At 46.2% G+C, this 21,840-nt stretch overlaps 2 protein-coding genes across 14 annotated transcripts in view; both read right to left on the bottom strand.

The window, feature by feature from the left end:
• Positions 1-6,101: 6,101 nt before the first annotated feature.
• LOC135573517 (hornerin-like) lies at positions 6,102-11,916 on the bottom strand. 3 transcript variants are annotated; one of them, XM_065022802.1, is made up of 4 exons: positions 11,772-11,916; positions 8,617-8,809; positions 8,431-8,522; positions 6,102-8,298 (listed from the first exon to the last, which is right to left on the bottom strand). In XM_065022802.1, the coding sequence occupies exons 2-4, from the start codon at positions 8,804-8,806 to the stop codon at positions 6,412-6,414; spliced, it is 2,169 nt and encodes a 722-aa protein (XP_064878874.1). In that variant the 5' UTR covers positions 8,807-8,809; positions 11,772-11,916; the 3' UTR covers positions 6,102-6,411. The 3 variants fall into 3 exon arrangements, with proteins under 3 accessions (XP_064878874.1, XP_064878869.1, XP_064878870.1); XM_065022797.1 differs by lacking the exon at positions 11,772-11,916 and adding an exon at positions 10,808-11,103; XM_065022798.1 differs by lacking the exon at positions 11,772-11,916 and adding an exon at positions 10,716-10,800.
• A 918-nt stretch (positions 11,917-12,834) lies between these two features.
• Positions 12,835-21,840, bottom strand: part of LOC115126748 (R3H domain-containing protein 1-like) — a 60,922-nt gene continuing 51,916 nt past the window's right edge. For all 11 annotated transcript variants that reach the window (XM_065022779.1, XM_065022773.1, XM_065022766.1 and 8 more), the window contains 2 exons: positions 19,976-20,072; positions 12,835-15,198 (listed from right to left, as the gene is read on the bottom strand). In XM_065022779.1, coding sequence (XP_064878851.1) covers positions 14,771-15,198; positions 19,976-20,072 — 525 coding nt within the window. In that variant the 3' untranslated portion in view covers positions 12,835-14,770. The remainder of the gene's footprint in view (positions 15,199-19,975; positions 20,073-21,840) is intronic.

The raw sequence follows: 21,840 nt of genomic DNA, 5'->3' as shown, positions 1-21,840 counted from the left end.
GGAGGCCAGGTCATCTGATGCAGCACTCCATCACTATACTTCTTGTTCAAATAGCCCTTACACAGCCTGGATATGTGTTGGGCTATTGTCCTACTGAGAAAAAAAAAATGATAGTCCCAATAAGTGAAAACCAGATGGGATGGCGTATCGCTGCAGAATGCTGAGGTAGCCATGCCGGTTAAGTGTGCCATGAATTCTAAATACATCACTGACAGTGTCACCAGCAAAAGCACCCCCACCCGTCACACCTCCACACTTCACAGTGGGAACCACACATGCGGAGATCATCCGTTCACCTACTCTGCATCTCAGAAAGACACGGTGGTTGGAACCAAAAATCTCACATTTGGATTCATCAGACCAAACGATAGATTTCCAAGATCTAATGTCCATTGCTCATATTTATTGGCCCAAGCAAGTCTCTTCTTCTTATTGGTGTCCTTTTGTAGTGGTTTCTTTGCAGCAATTCTTCCATGAAGGCCTGATTCACGCAGTCTCCTCTGAACAGTTGATGTTGAGATGTGTTTCTTACTTGAAGTCTGTGAAGCATTTATTTGGGCTGCAATCTGAGGTGCAGTTACTGTAACTAATGACCTTAACCTCTACAGTAGAGGGAACTCTGGTTCTTCCTTTCCTGTGGCGGTCCTCATGAGAGCCAGTTTCATCATAGCGCTTGATGGTTTTTGCAGCTGAACTTTCAAAGTTCTTACATTTTCCAGATTGACTGACCTTCATGTCTTAAAGTAATGATGCACTGTCGTTCCTATTTGCTTAAACCTAAGCTTCCAAATACTCTCCTGCAACCCGCCTCACCCAATGTAGCTATTTTTCCTAAAGTATTTATATTTACTTCGGAACCAGAACCCCTCAACTGAAGCTAGCCAGCTAACCACCAGCTATGCTAGCGGTCATCAGCTAACCTTAAGCCGGAAAGCTCTCGCCAGTTCGAACAACGCGACTCTAACCAGAGCACAACGGACCTATTTATTTTTCATCCCCGGATTCCCACCGCAAACGGAACATTTTTCAGCTGGATCTTCACAACTAGCTATCTAGCTAAACTGCAACCCCGGATGATTACCCCTGGCTAGCGCTTCCACCCACTTAGCCTGAAGCTAGCCCGGCCAGAGCACCTGTAGCATACTCCTGGGCTACAATACCCGGGCCCACGACCGGTCTATCGATGTCACCGCATGAAGAGGAATAAACAGTCTCACCCCATCGCGACGTCCCCCAAAGGCTAACTCTCTAGCCCTCGCTATCTCCCTGCTTGCTAATTCGGCCTGCTAACTGCTAGCTTGTCTAGCTCCGGTCCGCTAACTGCTACCTTGTCTAGCCCTGGCCTACGAACTGTTAGCTTGTTAGCACTGCTAACCGTCTGACTCGCCGCGTCCCAAACACTCTCTGGACCCATATTTACTTTCTATCTCTTTTTGATTTTTAATTTGTTTATACCTTCCGGAAACCTGCCTCACCCAATGTGATACGGAATCGCTATTATTTTTAATTTTTTTAGAACACACTCAAGAACCTCCAGACGCTAACCAGCTAACTAGCTACAAGCTATTTAGTCATTGTTAGTTTTTTTAACCTGGATAACACTCGCCAGTCCAGCTTCCCTGCCCATCCACCGCTGCCCCCTGGACACTGATCTCTTGGCTACATAGCTGATGCACGCTGGTGCACGCTGTCCATTAATCACGGTACTCCATTCTGCTTGTTTGTTTTATCTGTCGGCCCCGTTGCCTAGTCAATGCCATTTTACCTGCTGTTTGTTGTGCTAGCTGATTAGCCTCACCTACTGTTTTAGCTAGCTTTCCCAATTCAACACCTGTGATTACTGTATGCCTCGCTGTATGTCTCTCTCAAATGTCAATATGCCTTGTATACTGTTGTTCAGGTTAGTTATCATTGTTTTAGTTCACAATGGAGCCCCTAGTTCCACTCTTCATTCCCCTGTTACCTCCTTTGTCCCACCTCCCACACATGCGGTGACCTCACCCATTACAACCAGTACGTCCAGAGATACAACCTCTCTCATCATCACCCAGTGCCTGGGCTTACCTCTGCTGTACCCGCACCTCACCATACCCCTGTCTGCGCATTATGCCCTGAATATATTCTACCATGCCCAGAAACCTGCTCCTCTTATTCTCTGTCCCCAACGCTCTAGGCGACCAGTTTTGACAGCCTTTAGCCGCACCCTCATACTACTCCTTCTCTGTTCCGCGGGTGATGTGGAGGTAAACCCAGGCCCTGCATGTCCCCAGGCACCCTCATTTGTTGACTTCTGTGATCGAAAAAGCCTTGGTTTCATGCATGTCAACATCAGAAGCCTCCTCCCTAAGTTTGTTTTACTCACTGCTTTAGCACACTCTGCTAACCCTGATGTCCTTGCCGTGTCTGAATCCTGGCTCAGGAAGAACACCAAAAATTCAGAGATTTCCATACCCAACTATAACATCTTCCGTCAAGATAGAACTGCCAAAGTGGGAGGAGTTGCAGTCTACTGCAGAGATAGCCTGCAGAGTAATGTCATACATTCCAGGTCCATATCCAAACAGTTCGAACTACTAATTTTGAAAATGACTCTCTCCAGAAATAAGTCTCTCACTGTTGCCGCCTGCTACCGACCCCCCTCAGCTCCCAGCTGTGCCCTGGACACCATTTGTGAATTGATCGCCCCCCCATCTAGCTTCAGAGTTTGTTCTGTTAGGTGACCTAAACTGGGATATGCTTAACACCCCGGCAGTCCTACAATCTAAGCTAGATGCCCTCAATCTCACACAAATCATCAAGGAACCCACCAGGTACAACCCTAACTCTGTAAACAAGGGCACCCTCATAGACGTCATCCTGACCAACTGGCCCTCCAAATACACCTCCGCTGTCTTCAACCAGGATCTCAGCGATCACTGCCTCATTGCCTGTATCCGCCACGGAGCCGCAGTCAAACGACCACCCCTCATCACTGTCAAACGCTCCCTAAAACACTTCTGTGAGCAGGCCTTTCTAATCGACCTGGCCCGGGTATCCTGGAAGGACATTGACCTCATCCCGTCAGTTGAGGATGCCTGGTCATTCTTTAAAAGTAACTTCCTCACCATTTTAGATAAGCATGCTCCTTTCAAAAAATGCAGAACCAAGAACAGATACAGCCCTTGGTTCACTCCAGACCTGACTGCCCTCGACCAGCACAAAAACATCCTGTGGCGGACTGCAATAGCATCGAATAGTCCCCGTGATATGCAACTGTTCAGGGAAGTCAGGAACCAATACACGCAGTCAGTCAGGAAAGCTAAGGCCAGCTTCTTCAGGCAGAAGTTTGCATCCTCTAGCTCCAACTCCAAAAAGTTCTGGGACACTGTGAAGTCCATGGAGAACAAGAGCACCTCCTCCCAGCTGCCCACTGCACTGAGGCTAGGTAACACGGTCTCCACCGATAAATCCATGATTATCGAAAACTTCAATAAGCATTTCTCAACGGCTGGCCATGCCTTCTGCCTGGCTACTCCAACCTCGGCCAACAGCTCCGCCCCCCCCGCAGCTCCTCGCCCAAGCCTCTCCAGGTTCTCCTTTACCCAAATCCAGATAGCAGATGTTCTGAAAGAGCTGCAAAACCTGGACCCGTACAAATCAGCTGGGCTTGACAATCTGGACCCTCTATTTCTGAAACTATCCGCCGCCATTGTCGCAACCCCTATTACCAGCCTGTTCAACCTCTCTTTCATATCGTCTGAGATCCCCAAGGATTGGAAAGCTGCCGCAGTCATTCCCCTCTTCAAAGGGGGAGACACCCTGGACCCAAACTGTTATAGACCTATATCCATCCTGCCCTGCCTATCTAAGGTCTTCGAAAGCCAAGTCAACAAACAGGTCACTGACCATCTCGAATCCCACCGTACCTTCTCCGCTGTGCAATCTGGTTTCCGAGCCGGTCACGGGTGCACCTCAGCCACACTCAAGGTACTAAACGATATCATAACCGCCATCGATAAAAGACAGTACTGTGCAGCCGTCTTCATCGACCTTGCCAAGGCTTTCGACTCTGTCAATCACCATATTCTTATCGGCAGACTCAGTAGCCTCGGTTTTTCGGATGACTGCCTTGCCTGGTTCACCAATTACTTTGCAGACAGAGTTCAGTGTGTCAAATCGGAGGGCATGCTGTCCGGTCCTCTGGCAGTCTCTATGGGGGTGCCACAGGGTTCAATTCTCGGGCCGACTCTTTTCTCTGTATATATCAATGATGTTGCTCTTGCTGCGGGCGATTCCCTGATCCACCTCTACGCAGACGACACCATTCTATATACTTTCGGCCCGTCATTGGACACTGTGCTATCTAACCTCCAAACGAGCTTCAATGCCATACAGCACTCCTTCCGTGGCCTCCAACTGCTCTTAAACGCTAGTAAAACCAAATGCATGCTTTTCAACCGATCGCTGCCTGCACCCGCATGCCCGACTAGCATCACCACCCTGGATGGTTCCGACCTTGAATATGTGGACATCTATAAGTACCTAGGTGTCTGGCTAGACTGCAAACTCTCCTTCCAGACTCATATCAAACATCTCCAATCGAAAATCAAATCAAGAGTCGGCTTTCTATTCCGCAACAAAGCCTCCTTCACTCACGCCGCCAAGCTTACCCTAGTAAAACTGACTATCCTACCGATCCTCGACTTCGACGATGTCATCCAACACTCTACTCAGCAAACTGGATGCAGTCTATCACAGTGCCATCCGTTTTGTCACTAAAGCACCTTATACCACCCACCACTGCGACTTGTATGCTCTAGTCGGCTGGCCCTCGCTACATATTCATCGCCAGACCCACTGGCTCCAGGTCATCTACAAGTCCATGCTAGGTAAAGCTCCGCCTTATCTCAGTTCACTGGTCACGATGGCAACACCCATCCGTAGCACGCGCTCCAGCAGGTGTATCTCACTGATCATCCCTAAAGCCAACACCTCATTTGGCCGCCTTTCATTCCAGTACTCTGCTGTCTGTGACTGGAACGAATTGCAAAAATCGCTGAAGTTGGAGACTTTTATCTCCCTCACCAACTTCAAACATCAGCTATCTGAGCAGCTAACCGATCGCTGCAGCTGTACATAGTCTATTGGTAAATAGCCCACCCATTTTCACCTACCTCATTCCCATACTGTTTTTATACTGTTCTTATGTATTTACTTTTCTGATCTTTTGCACACCAATATCTCTACCTGTACATGACCATCTGATCATTTATCACTCCAGTGTTAATCTGCAAAATTGTAATTATTCGCCTACCTCGTCATGCCTTTTGCACACATTGTATATAGACTCCCCCTTTTTTCTACTGTGTTATTGACTTGTTAATTGTTTACTCCATGTGTAACTCTGTGTTGTCTGTTCACACTGCTATGCTTTATCTTGGCCAGGTCGCAGTTGCAAATGAGAACTTGTTCTCAACTAGCCTACCTGGTTAATAAATAAAGGTGAAATAAATAAAAAATAAAATTTGAGCTGTTCTTGCCATAATATGGACTTGGTATTGTACCAAATAGGGCTATCTTCTGTATACCACCACTACCATGTCACAGCACAACTGACTGGCTCAAACACATTACGAAGACAAATGAACTTTTAACAAGGCACACCTGTTAATTGAAATGCATTCTAGATGATTACCTCACGAAGCTGGTTGAGAGAATGCCAAGAGTGTGCAAAGCTGTCGTCAAGGTAATAAACATTAGAAAAAACATGTTTTATTTCACCTTTATTTAACCAGGTAGACTATTTGAGAACAAGTTCTCATTTACAACAGCGACCTGGCGGGTGGCAACTTTGAAGAAACGCAAATATAAAATATATTTAGATTTGTTTAAAAAAAAAATTGGTAACTACATGATTCCATGTGTTATTTCATAGTTTTGATGTCTTCACTATTATTCTACCATGTAGAAAAAAGTCCAAACGTCTGACTGGTACTGTACTTAGTTAATCATGGTTGGGACAGGAGATATTGGCCTTGATGACACAGGTCATTTGTCCCATGCATGATCTCAGCTGAGGTGGAGGCTTACAGCCCCAAATAAATACACAGGTGGATCGACAGTCAGGACACACAGAAATAATTGATTTAATGGAACAAATTGTGTATATTCGGTACAACAGCACCCTCTAGTGTTGACTCATTAACATGTAGTTTCTAGTCTATTATCTAGTTATGCCTTCATGGCTAGCTTGACACAAAACAGCATCCTTGTTGAGACACAGCAAATAAACACAAACTCTATTCTATTTAGTTATCACAGAAATCTCTTGAAAACGTCTCACAGTGCTATCAATATATACCACGCAAAAAAAGCTCTTCGTGCACTAGCTGCTATTGCAGAATGGTAAAATGATTCACATTCTGACCCCCACTACAAGAAGTCCTCTTTATGCGGTTGATCCATTCGATCCTTCACCCACTCAGTAAAGAGATGACTGGAAAGAGAGGGACCGATGACCCGGACACTGAGCTCCTTCTGCACGTACAGAACGTCTTCATAAAGGGTGTTCACCTCGGCACAGAGTTGCAGAAGCCTCTTTCTCTCACGCAGGTCCTGCCTTCTGTAGTCTATCGTGTGGATTCTCAGGGTTGACTGCCACACGGCGACCAAATCAGTCAGCTCTGATATGGTCAGTTGGACTTCAGAGAGACCCTTGCTGTCGCGGCGTCCTCTCAGCGATATCAGAGTCAGGTCGGCCGCATCATTGTCATCGAACACAGCTGACACACCGTGGTTCCTAAAACATTGGTCAAACTGGTCTTTAGAAAATCTCTGAATGTAAAGAAATATGTTTGTGTCCACCCACGTGGACTCCTCTTCCATGTCAACATCACCACCTGAGCTGACCTTGGAAGTTCCTGCTGGCACTGGGCTTGACAGAGAATGATCAGAGCTTGATGGAGCGATGTACTTCTCTAATGTGTGATTGCTGCTGATGACCTTGGATTCACCTCTCCCTGATGCCATGGAGCTCAGAGAATGATCAGAGCTTGATGGAGCTGCCCTGCGGTGCTTTTCCAAGGATTGATTTATTGTAGAAGCCCCACTCCCTCCTGCCACAGAGCTTGACAGAGAATGATCAGCGCTTAACGGAGCTGCCCTGTTCTTCTTCTCCCAGGTGTAACGGCTGACCCGGAAGTCCACCTCAGCACCATCCCCAGATCTGACCCTGGAAGACCTACTCTCTGCTACCACAGAGCTCAGGGAATGATCATGGCTTGATGGAGATGGAGCTCTGTGCTTTTCCCAGGCATGACTGCTGCTGACCTGGGATACGCCATTCCCTGCTGTCACTGAGGTCAGGGAGTAACCAGAGCTCGATGGAGCCCCGTGCTTCTCCCCTGGGTGACTGCTGCTGACCTGGGATACTCCATTCCCTGCTGCCACTGAGGTCAGGGAGTAACCAGAGCTCGATGGAGCCCCGTGCTCCTCCCCTGGGTGACTGCTGCTGACCTGGGATACCCCATTCCCTGCTGCCACTGAGGTCAGGGAGTAACCAGAGCTCGATGGAGCCCCGTGCTCCTCCCCTGGGTGACTGCTGCTGACCTGGGATACCCCATTCCCTGCTGCCACTGAGGTCAGGGAGTAACCAGAGCTCCATGGAGCCCCGTGCTTCTCCCCTGGGTGACTGCTGCTGACCTGGGATACCCCATTCCCTGCTGCCACTGAGGTCAGGGAGTAACCAGAGCTCGATGGAGCCCCGTGCTCCTCCCCTGGGTGACTGCTGCTGACCTGGGATACCCCATTCCCTGCTGCCACTGAGGTCAGGGAGTAACCAGAGCTCGATGGAGCCCCGTGCTTCTCCCCTGGGTGACTGCTGCTGACCTGGGATACCCCATTCCCTGCTGCCACTGAGGTCAGGGAGTAACCAGAGCTCCATGGAGCCCCGTGCTTCTCCCCTGGGTGACTGCTGCTGACCTGGGATACCCCATTCCCTGCTGCCACTGAGGTCAGGGAGTAACCAGAGCTCGATGGAGCCCTGTGCTTCTCCCCTGGGTGACTGCTGCTGCTGGCAGTGGCCCACTGGATCGGGTCCTCTCTCAGGTCCCTGATGGCAGTGGCCCACTGGAGCAGGTCCTCTCTCAGGTCCCTGATGGCAGAGAAGGGTCCCTCCACTGAAGCTTTACCCTCCTGGCTGGGTAGAAGGCAGATCCTCACTGATCTGTGAGCAGACTGCAAGCTTTGGATCACAGTCTCCTGCTGTTCCTGGTCACCGCAGAATGACAGGTCCACTTTAGCGTTCACGTAGAACAACACCTATGGCATGATGAATATAGGATCAGTCAGTATGTGTACTGGACTGTGTGCTACTGTTCCTTCCATGCTGGAATAGAAACATCTACTGTATTGATTTACTGTTGATTGATCTGATTGCTTGACTGTACTCACGTCTTGGGTGAATCTGAATACAGTGATAGGGTAGTCTTGAGGGAACTCCTTGTCACACATTATCTGCTTCTTTCTGATGACCATCTCAGCATCTGTTACAATACATTTTTTGTTATGATCTATAGGCATATATGTAACAAAACTACATCCCAGCTAAGAACACTTTTGTTACAGTATTTCTGTTACCTCTGGTGTTTTCAAATGTAACAAAAGCCACCCCCTTGAAGCTGGTCGGGTACTTGATGTTTTCTACATCTCCTCCGTGGCTTCTGGAGCTCTGGAAGTGAATAACCAGTTTGTCTGCCATGCGGCTGCTGGACAGTGTGTCTGGTACACCAGAGACCACGACTGTCCTGTTCTCCTCTGAGAGGTTCATCACCTAGAATGAATGGTATGCAAATAAACCATGGTCATGTGGAGGTTAAGCCTATCTAAAAGATACCAATAATTCAGATTGTAAAACGTATCTCTTGTTAAAATGTATTATCTCTGAACTGATCTCTTATAATGCTGTGGATGTTAAAACAAATAACCAACGACTCTTGAATGATTTTAAGGGTGTGTTCGTAAATTCACTCTGGAGTGTCTGATTGGGTGTTCGTAAATTCACTCTGGAGTGTCTGATTGGGTGTTCGTAAATTCACTCTGGAGTATCTGAGTGGCCTCTGGGTGTTCGTAAATTCACTCTGGAGTGTCTGATTGGGTGTTCGTAAATTCACTCTGGAGTGTCTGATTGGGTGTTCATAAATTCACTCTGGAGTGTCTGATTGGGTGTTCATAAATTCACTCTGGAGTGTCTGATTGGGTGTTCGTAAATTCACTCTGGAGTGTCTGATTGGGTGTTCATAAATTCACTCTGGAGTGTCTGATTGGGTGTTCGTAAATTCACTCTGGAGTGTCTGATTGGGTGTTCATAAATTCACTCTGGAGTGTCTGATTGGGTGTTCATAAATTCACTCTGGAGTGTCTGATTGGGTGTTCATAAATTCACTCTGGAGTGTCTGATTGGGTGTTCATAAATTCACTCTGGAGTGTCTGATTGGGTGTTCATAAATTCACTCTGGAGTGTCTGATTGGGTGTTCATAAATTCACTCTGGAGTATCTGAGTGGCCTCTGGGTGTTCGTAAATTCACTCTAGAGTGTCTGATTGGGTGTTCATAAATTCACTCTGGAGTGTCTGATTGGGTGTTCATAAATTCACTCTGGAGTGTCTGATTGGGTGTTCATAAATTCACTCTGGAGTGTCTGATTGGGTGTTCATAAATTCACTCTGGAGTGTCTGATTGGGTGTTCATAAATTCACTCTGGAGTGTCTGATTGGGTGTTCATAAATTCACTCTGGAGTGTCTGATTGGGTGTTCATAAATTCACTCTGGAGTGTCTGATTGGGTGTTCATAAATTCACTCTGGAGTATCTGAGTGGCCTCTGGGTGTTCGTAAATTCACTCTAGAGTGTCTGATTGGGTGTTCATACATTCCCTCTGGAGTGTCTGATTGGGTGTTCATAAATTCACTCTGGAGTATCTGAGTGGCCTCTGGGTGTTCGTAAATTCACTCTAGAGTGTCTGATTGGGTGTTCATAAATTCACTCTGGAGTGTCTGATTGGGTGTTCATAAATTCACTCTGGAGTATCTGAGTGGCCTCTGGGTGTTCATAAATTCACTCTGGAGTGTCTGATTGGGTGTTCATAAATTCACTCTGGAGTGTCTGATTGGGTGTTCATAAATTCACTCTGGAGTGTCTGATTGGGTGTTCATAAATTCACTCTGGAGTGTCTGATTGGGTGTTCATAAATTCACTCTGGAGTGTCTGATTGGCCTCTGGGCGTTCGTAAATTCAAAGCGTTTCGCTCTATGCGCGTTTAGAGCCACACTGGACGCGCTGGTCAGGAGTGGGGTTGATCCGAGCGTTCTGACCACACAACGGCAGTCACGCACCCAAGCTAACTGGCTAAAGTTAGCTAGTTTGTTAGCTACGTCCAGACAAGATTTAGGGAACGCCTCACTCTGACCATTTTACTCAACTTAGCAGAGCTGGTTAGGCGGTTGTCATGTTATCTAGAGCGTTGGTGACTGTAACTAACTGTGCTGCTGGCAAAACTTTTTTTGTTTTGACATTGACTGACACCGGTCATATTTAACCGGTGTTGAGCGTTCGTTCTGGCACTCAGACGAGAGTGCTCTGAAATCGGAGTAGATAGCCAGAGTGAATTTACGAACGCACCCTAAATCATGCCATAACTTAGCAGAAAACTGGATCTATCATACATGAAGTAGAACTTACCCGTTTCAGTTTAAACAACACCAATTTCAACTCAGAGCGAGATGTAGTATATGTCGACTGCCATTGACAATATGAAAACCAAACGCATTTACCTTGTTTCGGTTTCGATGTGTGAATCGGAGTAGAATGCCTGATCTAAGATCAGTTTAGCATTTCTGCTTTATGGATTTCAGGTGTATACGCGGATGCTCGACCTGCGTCTACTCAATAATTATAGACATACTGATGCCGAATTCAAAACAACTGGGATCTCTGAAAAATACGAGGTCAAATCATGAGGTCGGTGATCTTGTTTTAAACTCACTGAAGTCCCAGTTCCCAGTTGTTTTGATCGCTGCATGACAAGATAATTACAGGTCTCTCCGCCCAACGCGCCACCCAGGGCTGTCTAGCTCCCGCCTATCCGTTCTGTGGATTGGTGGATACGTAAACGCCTCCGAGACAACTACGGCAACACACAGTCACCAACTCCGCACCAAGAATAACGTTTATTCAGTTGCGTTTGTTTAAACTGTTTATCCCGCTTTATACCACAGTTTTCAAAGAAAACAATACTAAGCACATATTTACCAGTAGAAATCAAATTGGTTTCGTTTATATTTTCATTTATATAAGCGAATTCATACTTTCTCATATGTTGGTTGCTAGAGACGCGACCCAGTCGTTCGTCCTTATGCTCCGTTGCCATAACGTACTATTTCTTGTTTGCCAGCCAGCTACGACGAACACAATCACGACCTAGTCTGCAGACAGAATAACAGCAAAGTAACTTGTTAGCTGTTCTCAACTCATTAAGATACATCCATAACAATGAGCTGATAATGCCCGACTTTGCCTGACATCGTTATAAAAGTTTTCCTTCTCGTCAGGACACTCATGAACACTGACTGTTACGAGATCGCATTGCATATAAAACACTACGCTAGAAGCTATCAAACCTGCCAATATGACAACTGAATAAATAAACAAATGTTACTGAAAACCGCTGGTCGTACTAGAAACACGTGGGAGGATTTGACAGTACAGCGACCAGAGAAGTTCATGTTCATCACTCACCACGTTAGGTCATCAGATGCTCCAAAAAAAATGTATATTAGCCAGCTAAGTTTTTTTTCTCGTTGGACCTGCGTTTACAATGTATCCAATTTCAGTTTGTGTAGTTGTTGGTTTAGCGTTCTGTAACTTTGTAGCAAGTATGGTCAACATGTGTAAACGCACATCTCCATACAAATTATATTTGCTTGATGCGCGAAACAATGAACATACGCCACCTACTGGAGGAAGATAGATTTTCCGCCGAGTTGAGCATGTGGGGTAGTGAAAAAGCAATAACAACAAGTCCACCAGTGGGCACTGTCGCTCCAATCTTGAAATTCGGTTCATACTAGCGGCACAAGAAACAAAAATATATCACAGATTCTCCTTGTAGGATGACAACCACAATATTTAAGGTACCGTTTCTCTGGGGCTTTTATATGTTACGTTGGATGATGATATCATACGGAGAACAAACCATGTTAAATTCAATGTTTATACAAGAACACAATTACTGTAGCTAATATGATAAAGTATACAGGTAACTGCCAAAATCATTAAAACTCTTTCAAGTAAATGAGGGATACAAAGTACATTGAAAGCTGGTGCTTCCACACAGGTGTGGTTCAATTAACATCCCATCATGCTAAAGTGGATAAAAATGCTAGGTAGGTCATTATTTTGGTAACCATGGTTATGCCTCCTTAGGATGACAACACAAGTGGTCACGGAATAGTTTGATGAGCATGAAAACCGATCTAAACCATATGCCATGGCCGTCTGTCACCAGATATCAAACCAAATTTAACACTTATGGGAGATTCTGGAGAAGTGAATGAAACAGCATTTTCCACCATCAAACAAAACACAACATTTTGGAATAAGGGCGTTGCATCCCTCCGACAGTTCCGACACTTGTATAATCTATGCCGAGGTGCATTGAAGCAGTTCTGGCTCACGGTGGCCCAACACCCTATGAAGACACTATGTTGGCAGTTACCTGTATGGTGGTAATGAAGCAAGCAGAAAGAATCTCATATTTTGTCAAACGACAGGAGTGTTGTTGAAATGACCAAGCACATCGTTTTGGTGTAAACATTTATTGGTTTCAAACAGAAATAAAAACATGTTGCACCAGCAGACTGGACATCTCTCCTGAATCCACCACCAACAACCATCTTAAATAGACATTTGTTTGGGTGTGATGGGGTTGGGGGTGTGTTGTGAATAATGCACACTTTTCCAGTGACCCTTCTGATAGGATACGAACGGTAAAACGAACTAAACACGAAAGGAATTTGGCCTGGCCACCCTATATAGTGCACTACTTTTGACCAGGGCCCATAGGGAATAGGGTGCCATTTGATACATAACCAGGGAATGGGTGGACTGAACAGAGAGGGTTGGAGGAGGTTGGTGAGAAGGACATTCATTTTAGAATAGCTCAAATAGAATAAACCATCAATGAGATGCACCAAGGTTCTTCTCATCTTTTCCTTAAAAATGATAAACCACTATCAAAACAAACATTTCTCCCTTGTGCCAGTGCAAACATACCATTTACTGTGTAGAAAAGTGAGAATAATTTAGCTACCATATCAGTGATGATTCATTGTGAAAGAAATGGGTGGGTCAGAGTTTATACAAATGGAATTGGATGGGGTGTCTTTAGGGGTGTTGGGGAGAGGGATGGATAGTGGCACCCGAGCCCAGTTAGAAGGCACCATTCTGTTGGGCTAAGTCCCAAATGGAACCCTATTCTCTAGATAGTGCACTACTTTAGACCAGGTCCCATAGGGCTCATAAGACCACAGCCCTATGGGACCTAAGTAGTGCACTATATAGGGAAATAGGGTGCCATTTGGGACACAACCTTGTTCTAGAAGACTAATCTTCTGTTGTAAGTAGCACACCGACTGGCCAACGGGAGACTGACTCTATGGGCCGAATCCTAATAGATATTATACACCGGCACAACTCAGGCTTTCGTGTAAATCAACGGGACATTTTACACTGAAATCTGGAGTTATCCGTTGCAGATCTCAAAATCAGAATCCGACCCAGAGAGACACTCTTGTCCAATGAGAGACACTCTTGTCCAATGAGAGACACTCTTGTCCAATGAGAGACACTCTTGTCCAATGAGAGACACTCTTGTCCAATGAGAGACACTCTTGTCCAATGAGAGACACTCTTGTCCAATGAGAGACACTCTTGTCCAATGAGAGACACTTGGTATATTATCCTCTTGTAATGAATGAGTACCTCCCTGCAGCTTTTAACAAACATAAAACAAAACAAAACAAAATAAAACATGCTGCTTCCTTTACCATGTTCGGGCTGCAAATAAAATATGACACTTTTGGAACTTTATTCCTGTTTTTCTGTCTGTGTCTTTGTGTTTCAACATTGGTGTGTTGTCAGATCCTTTTTTACACATTTTCATCTCAAAAAGTAGCGAACGTTCCAAAGGCATTAACATATTCCCAGAAAGCCTCTACAACTCAAGTCAAGAAAAAGCTGTTCGATAATGCCAACCGAGTGATACTCCATCAGTCTGTCTGTCAGTCCGGTGGGGAGTGGAGACTAGTGAGTGATGCTTGCAGAAGAGGGGTGTCTGATTGGTTGGCCGATGGCAGCAGTGGAGGTGGTGGTGGGGTGGAGGGGCCATGGCGAGGGCCCGTGACCGGCAGCCCCTCATAGCAGCCCGTGGGAGCCCCTAGAACAACCTCTCAGGGGCCCTAGTAACATATCACCCCACCCTGCTATTGAGAGGTGGTCCTCTCTAGGTTGGCTGGCTACAGCACCCCACCCTGCTTTTGAGAGCAAGTCCTCTCCAGGTTGGCTGGCTACAGCACCCCACCCTGCTATTGAGAGGTGGTCCTCTCCTGGTTGGCTGGCTACAGCACCCCACCCTGCTATTGAGAGGTAGTCCTCTCCAGGTTGGCTGGCTACAGCACCCCACCCTGCTATTGAGAGCAAGTCCTCTCCAGGTTGGCTGGCTACAGCACCCCACCCTGCTATTGAGAGGTGGTCCTCTCCTGGTTGTGAAACTCATCAGAGTGTCTCTTGCTAGTTCTGAGTTTGAACGTGGTGGTAAGAAGGGGCCCAGGGCCGGCAGGGCCACTGTGTCTGAGCAAGGCGTTCTGAGCTGCGTACCTGGAGGGAAACACAGCCAGGATGGTGTAGGTGGACGCCAGGTCGTTATGGTTACTACTGGGGGGATTGGAACAGGAAGTAGTGTCAGTGTTTGTGTCACCGTTGTTACCGTCCCCCCCAGCCCCACAGTGCTTCAGCAGGGTTTCACCAGACTGGTGTTGGTGCTGTTGGGTCTCAGACAACCACTTGATCATGGCCCCTCCTCTGTACAGTTCCCCCAGGAGAGAGTCTGCCTCCGTACGACTGATGCCCTCTGGTAGCTCCAGCACCTCCAGGACTCCACCGTTCACTGCACAGAGAGAGAATTGATTGATTCACCAGGTCAGTTATTGACAACATGATCTTTTACCACTTACTGCATGGAGACCAACGGAAGCTGTTCATCTCTAGTGGCAACAGGGATGACATTTAGTCTAGCTGTTTTTGGGGAGTAATTGTGGACCAATAAACACTACTAGAGTGATTTCAATTCGGATCATTTTCCCTTCTAAAATAAAATCTTGCTGTGTGGAATCCAATCCAGTATGTGAGAGAATCATTATATTCCCAACACCTAGGTACACCAGCTCATTTATTTAGCCAGGTGTTAATTCTAGTCTATAAATTCTTCTTCTTACATGAACAAATACACTCTCGTATGGTCCTGCAGTGCACAGCAAGTGGTTTAGAATGAGAATATATATGCATATTCAGTAGCAGTCAAACGTTTCTAACACACCTACTCATTCAAGGGTTTTTCTTTATTTTTTAAAACTATTTTCTACATTGTAGAATAATAGTGAAGACATCAAAACTATGAAACACATATAGAATCATGTAGTTACCAAAAAAAGTGTTAAACAAATCAAAATACACGTTATATTCGAGATACTTCAAAGTAGTCACCCTTTGCCTTGATGACAGCTTTGCACACTCTTGGCATTCTCTCAACCAGCTTCATGAGGTCGACACCTGGAATGCATTTCAATTAACAGGTGTGCCTTGTTGAAAGTTAATTTGTGGAATTTCTTTCCTTCTTAATGCGTTTGAGCCAATCAGATTCGTTGTGACATGGTAGGGGTGGTATACAGAAGATAGCCCTAATTGGTAAAATACCAAGTTCATATTATGGCAAGAGCAACAACAGTCCATCATTACGTTAAGACATGAAGGTCAGTCAATCAAGAAAATATTTGCTTGGTCCAAGAAACATGAGCTATGAACATTATCCAAACTGGAGATGTTTGGTCTTTGAGACGTAGAGTAGGTGAACGGATGATCTCCACATGCGTGGTTCCCACCATGAAGAAGGTAGTATGATGGTGCTTTGCTGGTGACACTGTCTGTGATTGATTTAGAATTCAATGTACACTTAACCAGCATGGCTACGACAGCATTATACAGCGATACGCCATCCCATCTGGGTTTGTGATAAGTGGGACTACAATTTGTTTTTCTACAGGACAATGACCCAACACACCTCCAGGCTGTGTAAGGGCTATTTGAGTGATGAGGCTTCCACAATCACCCAACCTCAACCTAATTGAGATGGTGTGGGATGAGTCGGACCGCAGAGTGAAGGAAAAGCAGCCAACAAGTGCTCAGCATATGTGGGAACTCCTTCTAGACTGTTGGAAAAGCAATCCTCATGTAGTTGGTTGAGAGAATGCCAAGAGTGTGCAAAGCTGTCATCAAGGCAAAGGCTAGCTACTTAGAATAATCTAAAATCTATTTTGATTTGTTTAAACACGTTTTTGGTTACAACATGATTCGATGTGTTATTTCAGTTGATGTCTTTATTATTCTACAATATAGAAAATAGTAAAAATAAAGAAAAACCCTTGAATGAGTAGGTGTGTTAGAAACTTTTGACAGGTACTGTATTCTTTTTTTTTTTTTTTTTTAAACTAGGTTGTTTATAAATATTATATTAGAGAAAATATTGTTCTAAGACTCAAGTGTGATGATCAACAGGAATCCATACACAGACCATTATAATTTATACTCCAAAATAAATAAACGGGACTAAACAGGGTTACATAATCTAATCACACATACAGGTTTTTTCTGGATCAAAACGGGCTTAGGTGGTGGGTGTGGCTATGGGCTTGGCCAACGGTGCGGTCACCAACTTGCATTTGAGGCTGTCCTATTGGCCGGAGTGACAAAATGTTGTTTAAAAGCTAATTTCCTGCAATTCAACACATTTTGCCAAGGCTTCTGCTATCTGAATGACAAACTAAATGAAAAAACATGGGGGCCTCAAGACAAAATTCCTGAATGCATCATTTTTTTTTTATCCTCATCTAGCTTTTAATTAGGTTATTATTAGTTCTCAAAGACGATATTATTTAAAAATATATAGGTCCATTATATGTTCTATGTGCTTAATATCCGGCTTTAGTAGTTTGATGTGAAGCTGACAGCGTTTTAGCAACATGAAATCTTATACGAATCTGATCACACCCCCCCAGGGAGAATGGCACTTTCATAAAAAAAAAAAGTACATTCTCTGACGAGCACTTAGATATGGTCATTTTCACATTTTCATAGAATGTTTGGGAACTGACATTGAGTAAGGCATTTGTTAAAATTCTAGAACAATATATAGTGGGAAAGTGGCCGTGCGTTTGGACGATTAATACACACTGCAGCAAATAAACCCCAATAAGAACGTGTATGTCTTGTCCAGAACCAGACTCTACACAGACCGGTGCATCATAGCCAATCAAAGCTACAGTAGGCATCTATGCAAATAAACCATTTGCCACATGGGCCTGCCATCATTCACTATGAACTGGACTATGTGTTTACAGGCAGTAGGACCTGTCATCATTCACTATGAACTGGACTGTGTGTTTACAGGCAGTAGGGCCTGTCATCATTCACTATGAACTGGACTATGTGTTTACAGGCAGTAGGACCTGTCATCATTCACTATGAACTGGACTATGTGTTTACAGGCAGTAGGACCTGTCATCATTCACTATGAACTGGACTATGTGTTTACAGGCAGTAGGACCTGTCATCATTCACTATGAACTGGACTGTGTTTACAGGCAGTAGGGCCTGTCATCATTCACTATGAACTGGACTATGTGTTTACAGGCAGTAGGCCTGTCATCATTCCTGAACTGGACATCATTCACATTCACTATGAACTGGACTATGTGTTTACAGGCAGTAGGGCCTGTCATCATTCACTATGAACTGGACTATGTGTTTACAGGCAGTAGGGCCTGTCATCATTCACTATGAACTGGACTATGTGTTTACAGGCAGTAGGGCCTGTCATCATTCACTATGAACTGGACTATGTGTTTACAGGCAGTAGGGCCTGTCATCATTCACTATGAACTGGACTATGTGTTTACAGGCAGTAGGGCCTGTCATCATTCACTATGAACTGGACTGTGTGTTTACAGGCAGTAGGACCTGTCATCATTCACTATGAACTGGACTGTGTTTACAGGCAGTAGGGCCTGTCATCATTCACTATGAACTGGACTGTGTGTTTACAGGCAGTAGGACCTGTCATCATTCACTATGAACTGGACTGTGTGTTTACAGGCAGTAGGACCTGTCATCATTCACTATGAACTGGACTGTGTGTTTACAGGCTAAGGCCTGTCATCATTCACTATGAACTGGACTGTGTTTACAGGCAGTAGGGCCTGTCATCATTCACTATGAACTGGACTGTGTTTACAGGCAGTAGGGCCTGTCATCATTCACTATGAACTGGACTGTGTGTTTACAGGCAGTAGGGCCTGTCATCATTCACTATGAACTGGACTATGTGTTTACAGGCAGTAGGGCCTGTCATCATTCACTATGAACTGGACTGTGTTTACAGGCAGTAGGGCCTGTCATCATTCACTATGAACTGGACTGTGTTTACAGGCAGTAGGGCCTGTCATCATTCACTATGAACTGGACTGTGTGTTTACAGGCAGTAGGGCCTGTCATCATTCACTATGAACTGGACTGTGTGTTTACAGGCAGTAGGGCCTGTCATCATTCACTATGAACTGGACTATGTGTTTACAGGCAGTAGGGCCTGTCATCATTCACTATGAACTGGACTGTGTGTTTACAGGCAGTAGGGCCTGTCATCATTCACTATGAACTGGACTATGTGTTTACAGGCAGTAGCAACAGCGCGACTTCAGACCATTAGAAAGCATTTGCCAAAAGCCACAGAATACACCTGAATGGATACATGCCAATATGTAAATACCACGGGAGTCCTCTTACAACCGGGAACGTCACAGTCCTATTGATCAAACCACCATGAACAGGTAGGCTCTCTCCTGCCTAAGATCAACAACTAAGGTCTCTCCTCGCTGTTGGCTGGGCTCCCTGCCATGCCATTAAACCCCTGGACTGTGTGTTTTACAGGCAGTAGGACCTGTCATCATTCACAACTCATCCAGAACGCCATTCAGCCCGTCTGGTGTTCAACCTTCCCAAGTTCTCTCACGTCACCCCGCCTCCTCCGCTCTCTCCACTGGCTTCCAGTTGACTGTGTTTCAGGCATCCATCATTCACAAGACCATGGTGCTTGCCTACACGGAGCTGTGAGGGGAACGGCACCTCAGTACCTCCAGGCTCTGATCAGGCCCTACACCCAAACAAGGGCACTGCGTTCATCCACCTCTGGCCTGCTCGCCTCCCTACCACTGAGGAAGTACAGTTCCCGCTCAGCCCAGTCAAAACTGTTGAACTGCTCTGGCAGTAGGACCCCCCAATGGTGGAACAAACTCCCTCACGACTGCCAGGACAGCAGGAGTCAATCACCATCATTCCGGAGACACCTGAAACCCCACCTCTTTAAGGAATACCTAGGATAGGATAAAGTAAGGGCCTCTCACCCCCCCTTAAAAGATTTAGATGCACTACTGTTCCACTGGATGTCATAAGGTGAATGCACCTATGAATTTGTTTAAGTCGGCCTGTCATCATTCACTACTGTCTGGAGAGCGTCTGTCATCAACTATAACAGTAGGTGAGGCGTAGGACCTGTCATCAAATACTTAAATGTAAATGTTAAATGTCCCTGGGTCACGGTCTCTCCTCTCTATTACCTGGGTCACCTACACTAAGATCTGATGATAATGACTTCCTAGGTGGTGGTCTCCTCTTTGAACCTCGCCCCCCATGATGCCGGATTCCCATTGGGCCCTGAGGGAAAAGGAAAAGGAGGCAGACATGTTGACTGGACTGAGATTTTGTCTACTTTTTCATATTTTAATCTTACATTTTCATGTCACAGATTTGGTACATTTTGTCTGGTATGAAACAACCCCAACTCATGGTGCTTGTACGGGTGGTTGTGGGACTCATGTGGTGTGTGTGTGTTCTGAGGACTCACGTGGTGGTGGTTGGGGATCATGTGGTGTGTGTGTGTTCTGAGGACTCACGTGGTGGTGGTTGGGGATCATGTGGTGTGTGTGTGTTCTGAGGACTCACGTGGTGGTGGTTGGGGATCATGTGGTGTGTGTGTGTTCTGAGGACTCACGTGGTGGTGGTTGGGGATCATGTGTGTGTGTGTGTGTTCTGAGGACTCACGTGGTGGTGGTTGGGGATCCTGGTGTGTGTGTGTGTTCTGAGATAATGACTCACGTGGTGGTGGTTGGGGATCATGTGGTGTGTGTTGTTCTGAGGACTCACGTGGTGGTGGGTTGGGGATCACTCACGTGGTGGTGGGGATCATGTGGTGTGTGTGTGTTCTGAGGACTCACGTGGTGGTGGTTGGGGATCATGTGGTGTGTGTGTGTTCTGAGGACTCACGTGGTGGTGGTTGGGGATCATGTGGTGTGTGTGTGTTCTGAGGACTCACGTGGTGGTGGTTGGGGATCATGTGGTGTGTGTGTGTGTTCTGAGGACTCACGTGGTGGTGGTTGGGGATCATGTGGTGTGTGTGTGTGTTCTGAGGACTCACGTGGTGGTGGTTGGGGATCATGTGTGTGTGTGTGTTCTGAGGACTCACGTGGTGGTGGTTGGGGATCATGTGTGTGTGTGTGTTCTGAGGACTCACGTGGTGGTGGTTGGGGATCATGTGGTGTGTGTGTGTTCTGAGGACTCACGTGGTGGTGGTTGGGGATCATGTGTGTGTGTGTGTCACGTGGTGGTGTTCTGAGGACTCACGTGGTGGTGGTTGGGGATCATGTGGTGTGTGTGTGTGTTCTGAGGACTCACGTGGTGGTGGTTGGGGATCATGTGGTGTGTGTTCTGAGGACTCACGTGGTGGTGGTTGGGGATCATGTGGTGTGTGTGTGTGTTCTGAGGACTCACGTGGTGGTGGTTGGGGATCATGTGGTGTGTGTGTGTTCTGAGGACTCACGTGGTGGTGGTTGGGGATCATGTGGTGTGTGTGTGTTCTGAGGACTCACGTGGTGGTGGTTGGGGATCATGTGGTGTGTGTGTGTGTGTTCTGAGGACTCACGTGGTGGTGGTTGGGGATCATGTGGTGTGTGTTCTGAGGACTCACGTGGTGGTGGTTGGGGATCATGTGGTGTGTGTTCTGAGGACTCACGTGGTGGTGGTTGGGGATCATGTGGTGTGTGTGTTCTGAGGACTCACGTGGTGGTGGTTGGGGATCATGTGGGATGTGTTCTGAGGACTCACGTGGTGGTGGTTCTGGGATCATGTGGTGTGTGTGTTCTGAGGACTCACGTGTGGTGGTGGGTGTGTGTTCTGAGGACTCACGTGGTGGTGGTTGGGGATCATGTGGTGTGTGTGTGTTCTGAGGACTCACGTGGTGGTGGTTGGGGATCATGTGGTGTGTGTGTGTTCTGAGGACTCACGTGGTGGTGGTTGGGGATCATGTGGTGTGTGTTCTGAGGACTCACGTGGTGGTGGTTGGGGATCATGTGGTGTGTGTTCTGAGGACTCACGTGGTGGTGGTTGGGGATCATGTGGTGTGTGTGTGTGTTCTGAGGACTCACGT

Source organism: Oncorhynchus nerka, linkage group LG2 (genome assembly GCF_034236695.1).
Source record: "Oncorhynchus nerka isolate Pitt River linkage group LG2, Oner_Uvic_2.0, whole genome shotgun sequence".
In the NCBI taxonomy this organism is placed as follows: Eukaryota; Metazoa; Chordata; class Actinopteri; order Salmoniformes; family Salmonidae; genus Oncorhynchus; species Oncorhynchus nerka.
Note: the sequence above shows the minus strand (reverse complement) of the source record. Positions and strands in the feature narration are given on the sequence as shown.

Excerpts from the sequence above, each read along its gene's own strand:
- LOC135573517 (XM_065022802.1), bottom strand. The coding sequence starts at position 8,806 with ATGAACCTCTCAGAGGAGAACAGGACAGTCGTGGTCTCTGGTGTACCA. Across the intron at positions 8,523-8,616 it reads TACATTTGAAAACACCAGAG|ATGCTGAGATGGTCATCAGA; the intron begins GTAACAGAAATA and ends GTATTGTAACAG. Across the intron at positions 8,299-8,430 it reads TATTCAGATTCACCCAAGAC|GTGTTGTTCTACGTGAACGC; the intron begins GTGAGTACAGTC and ends ATCATGCCATAG.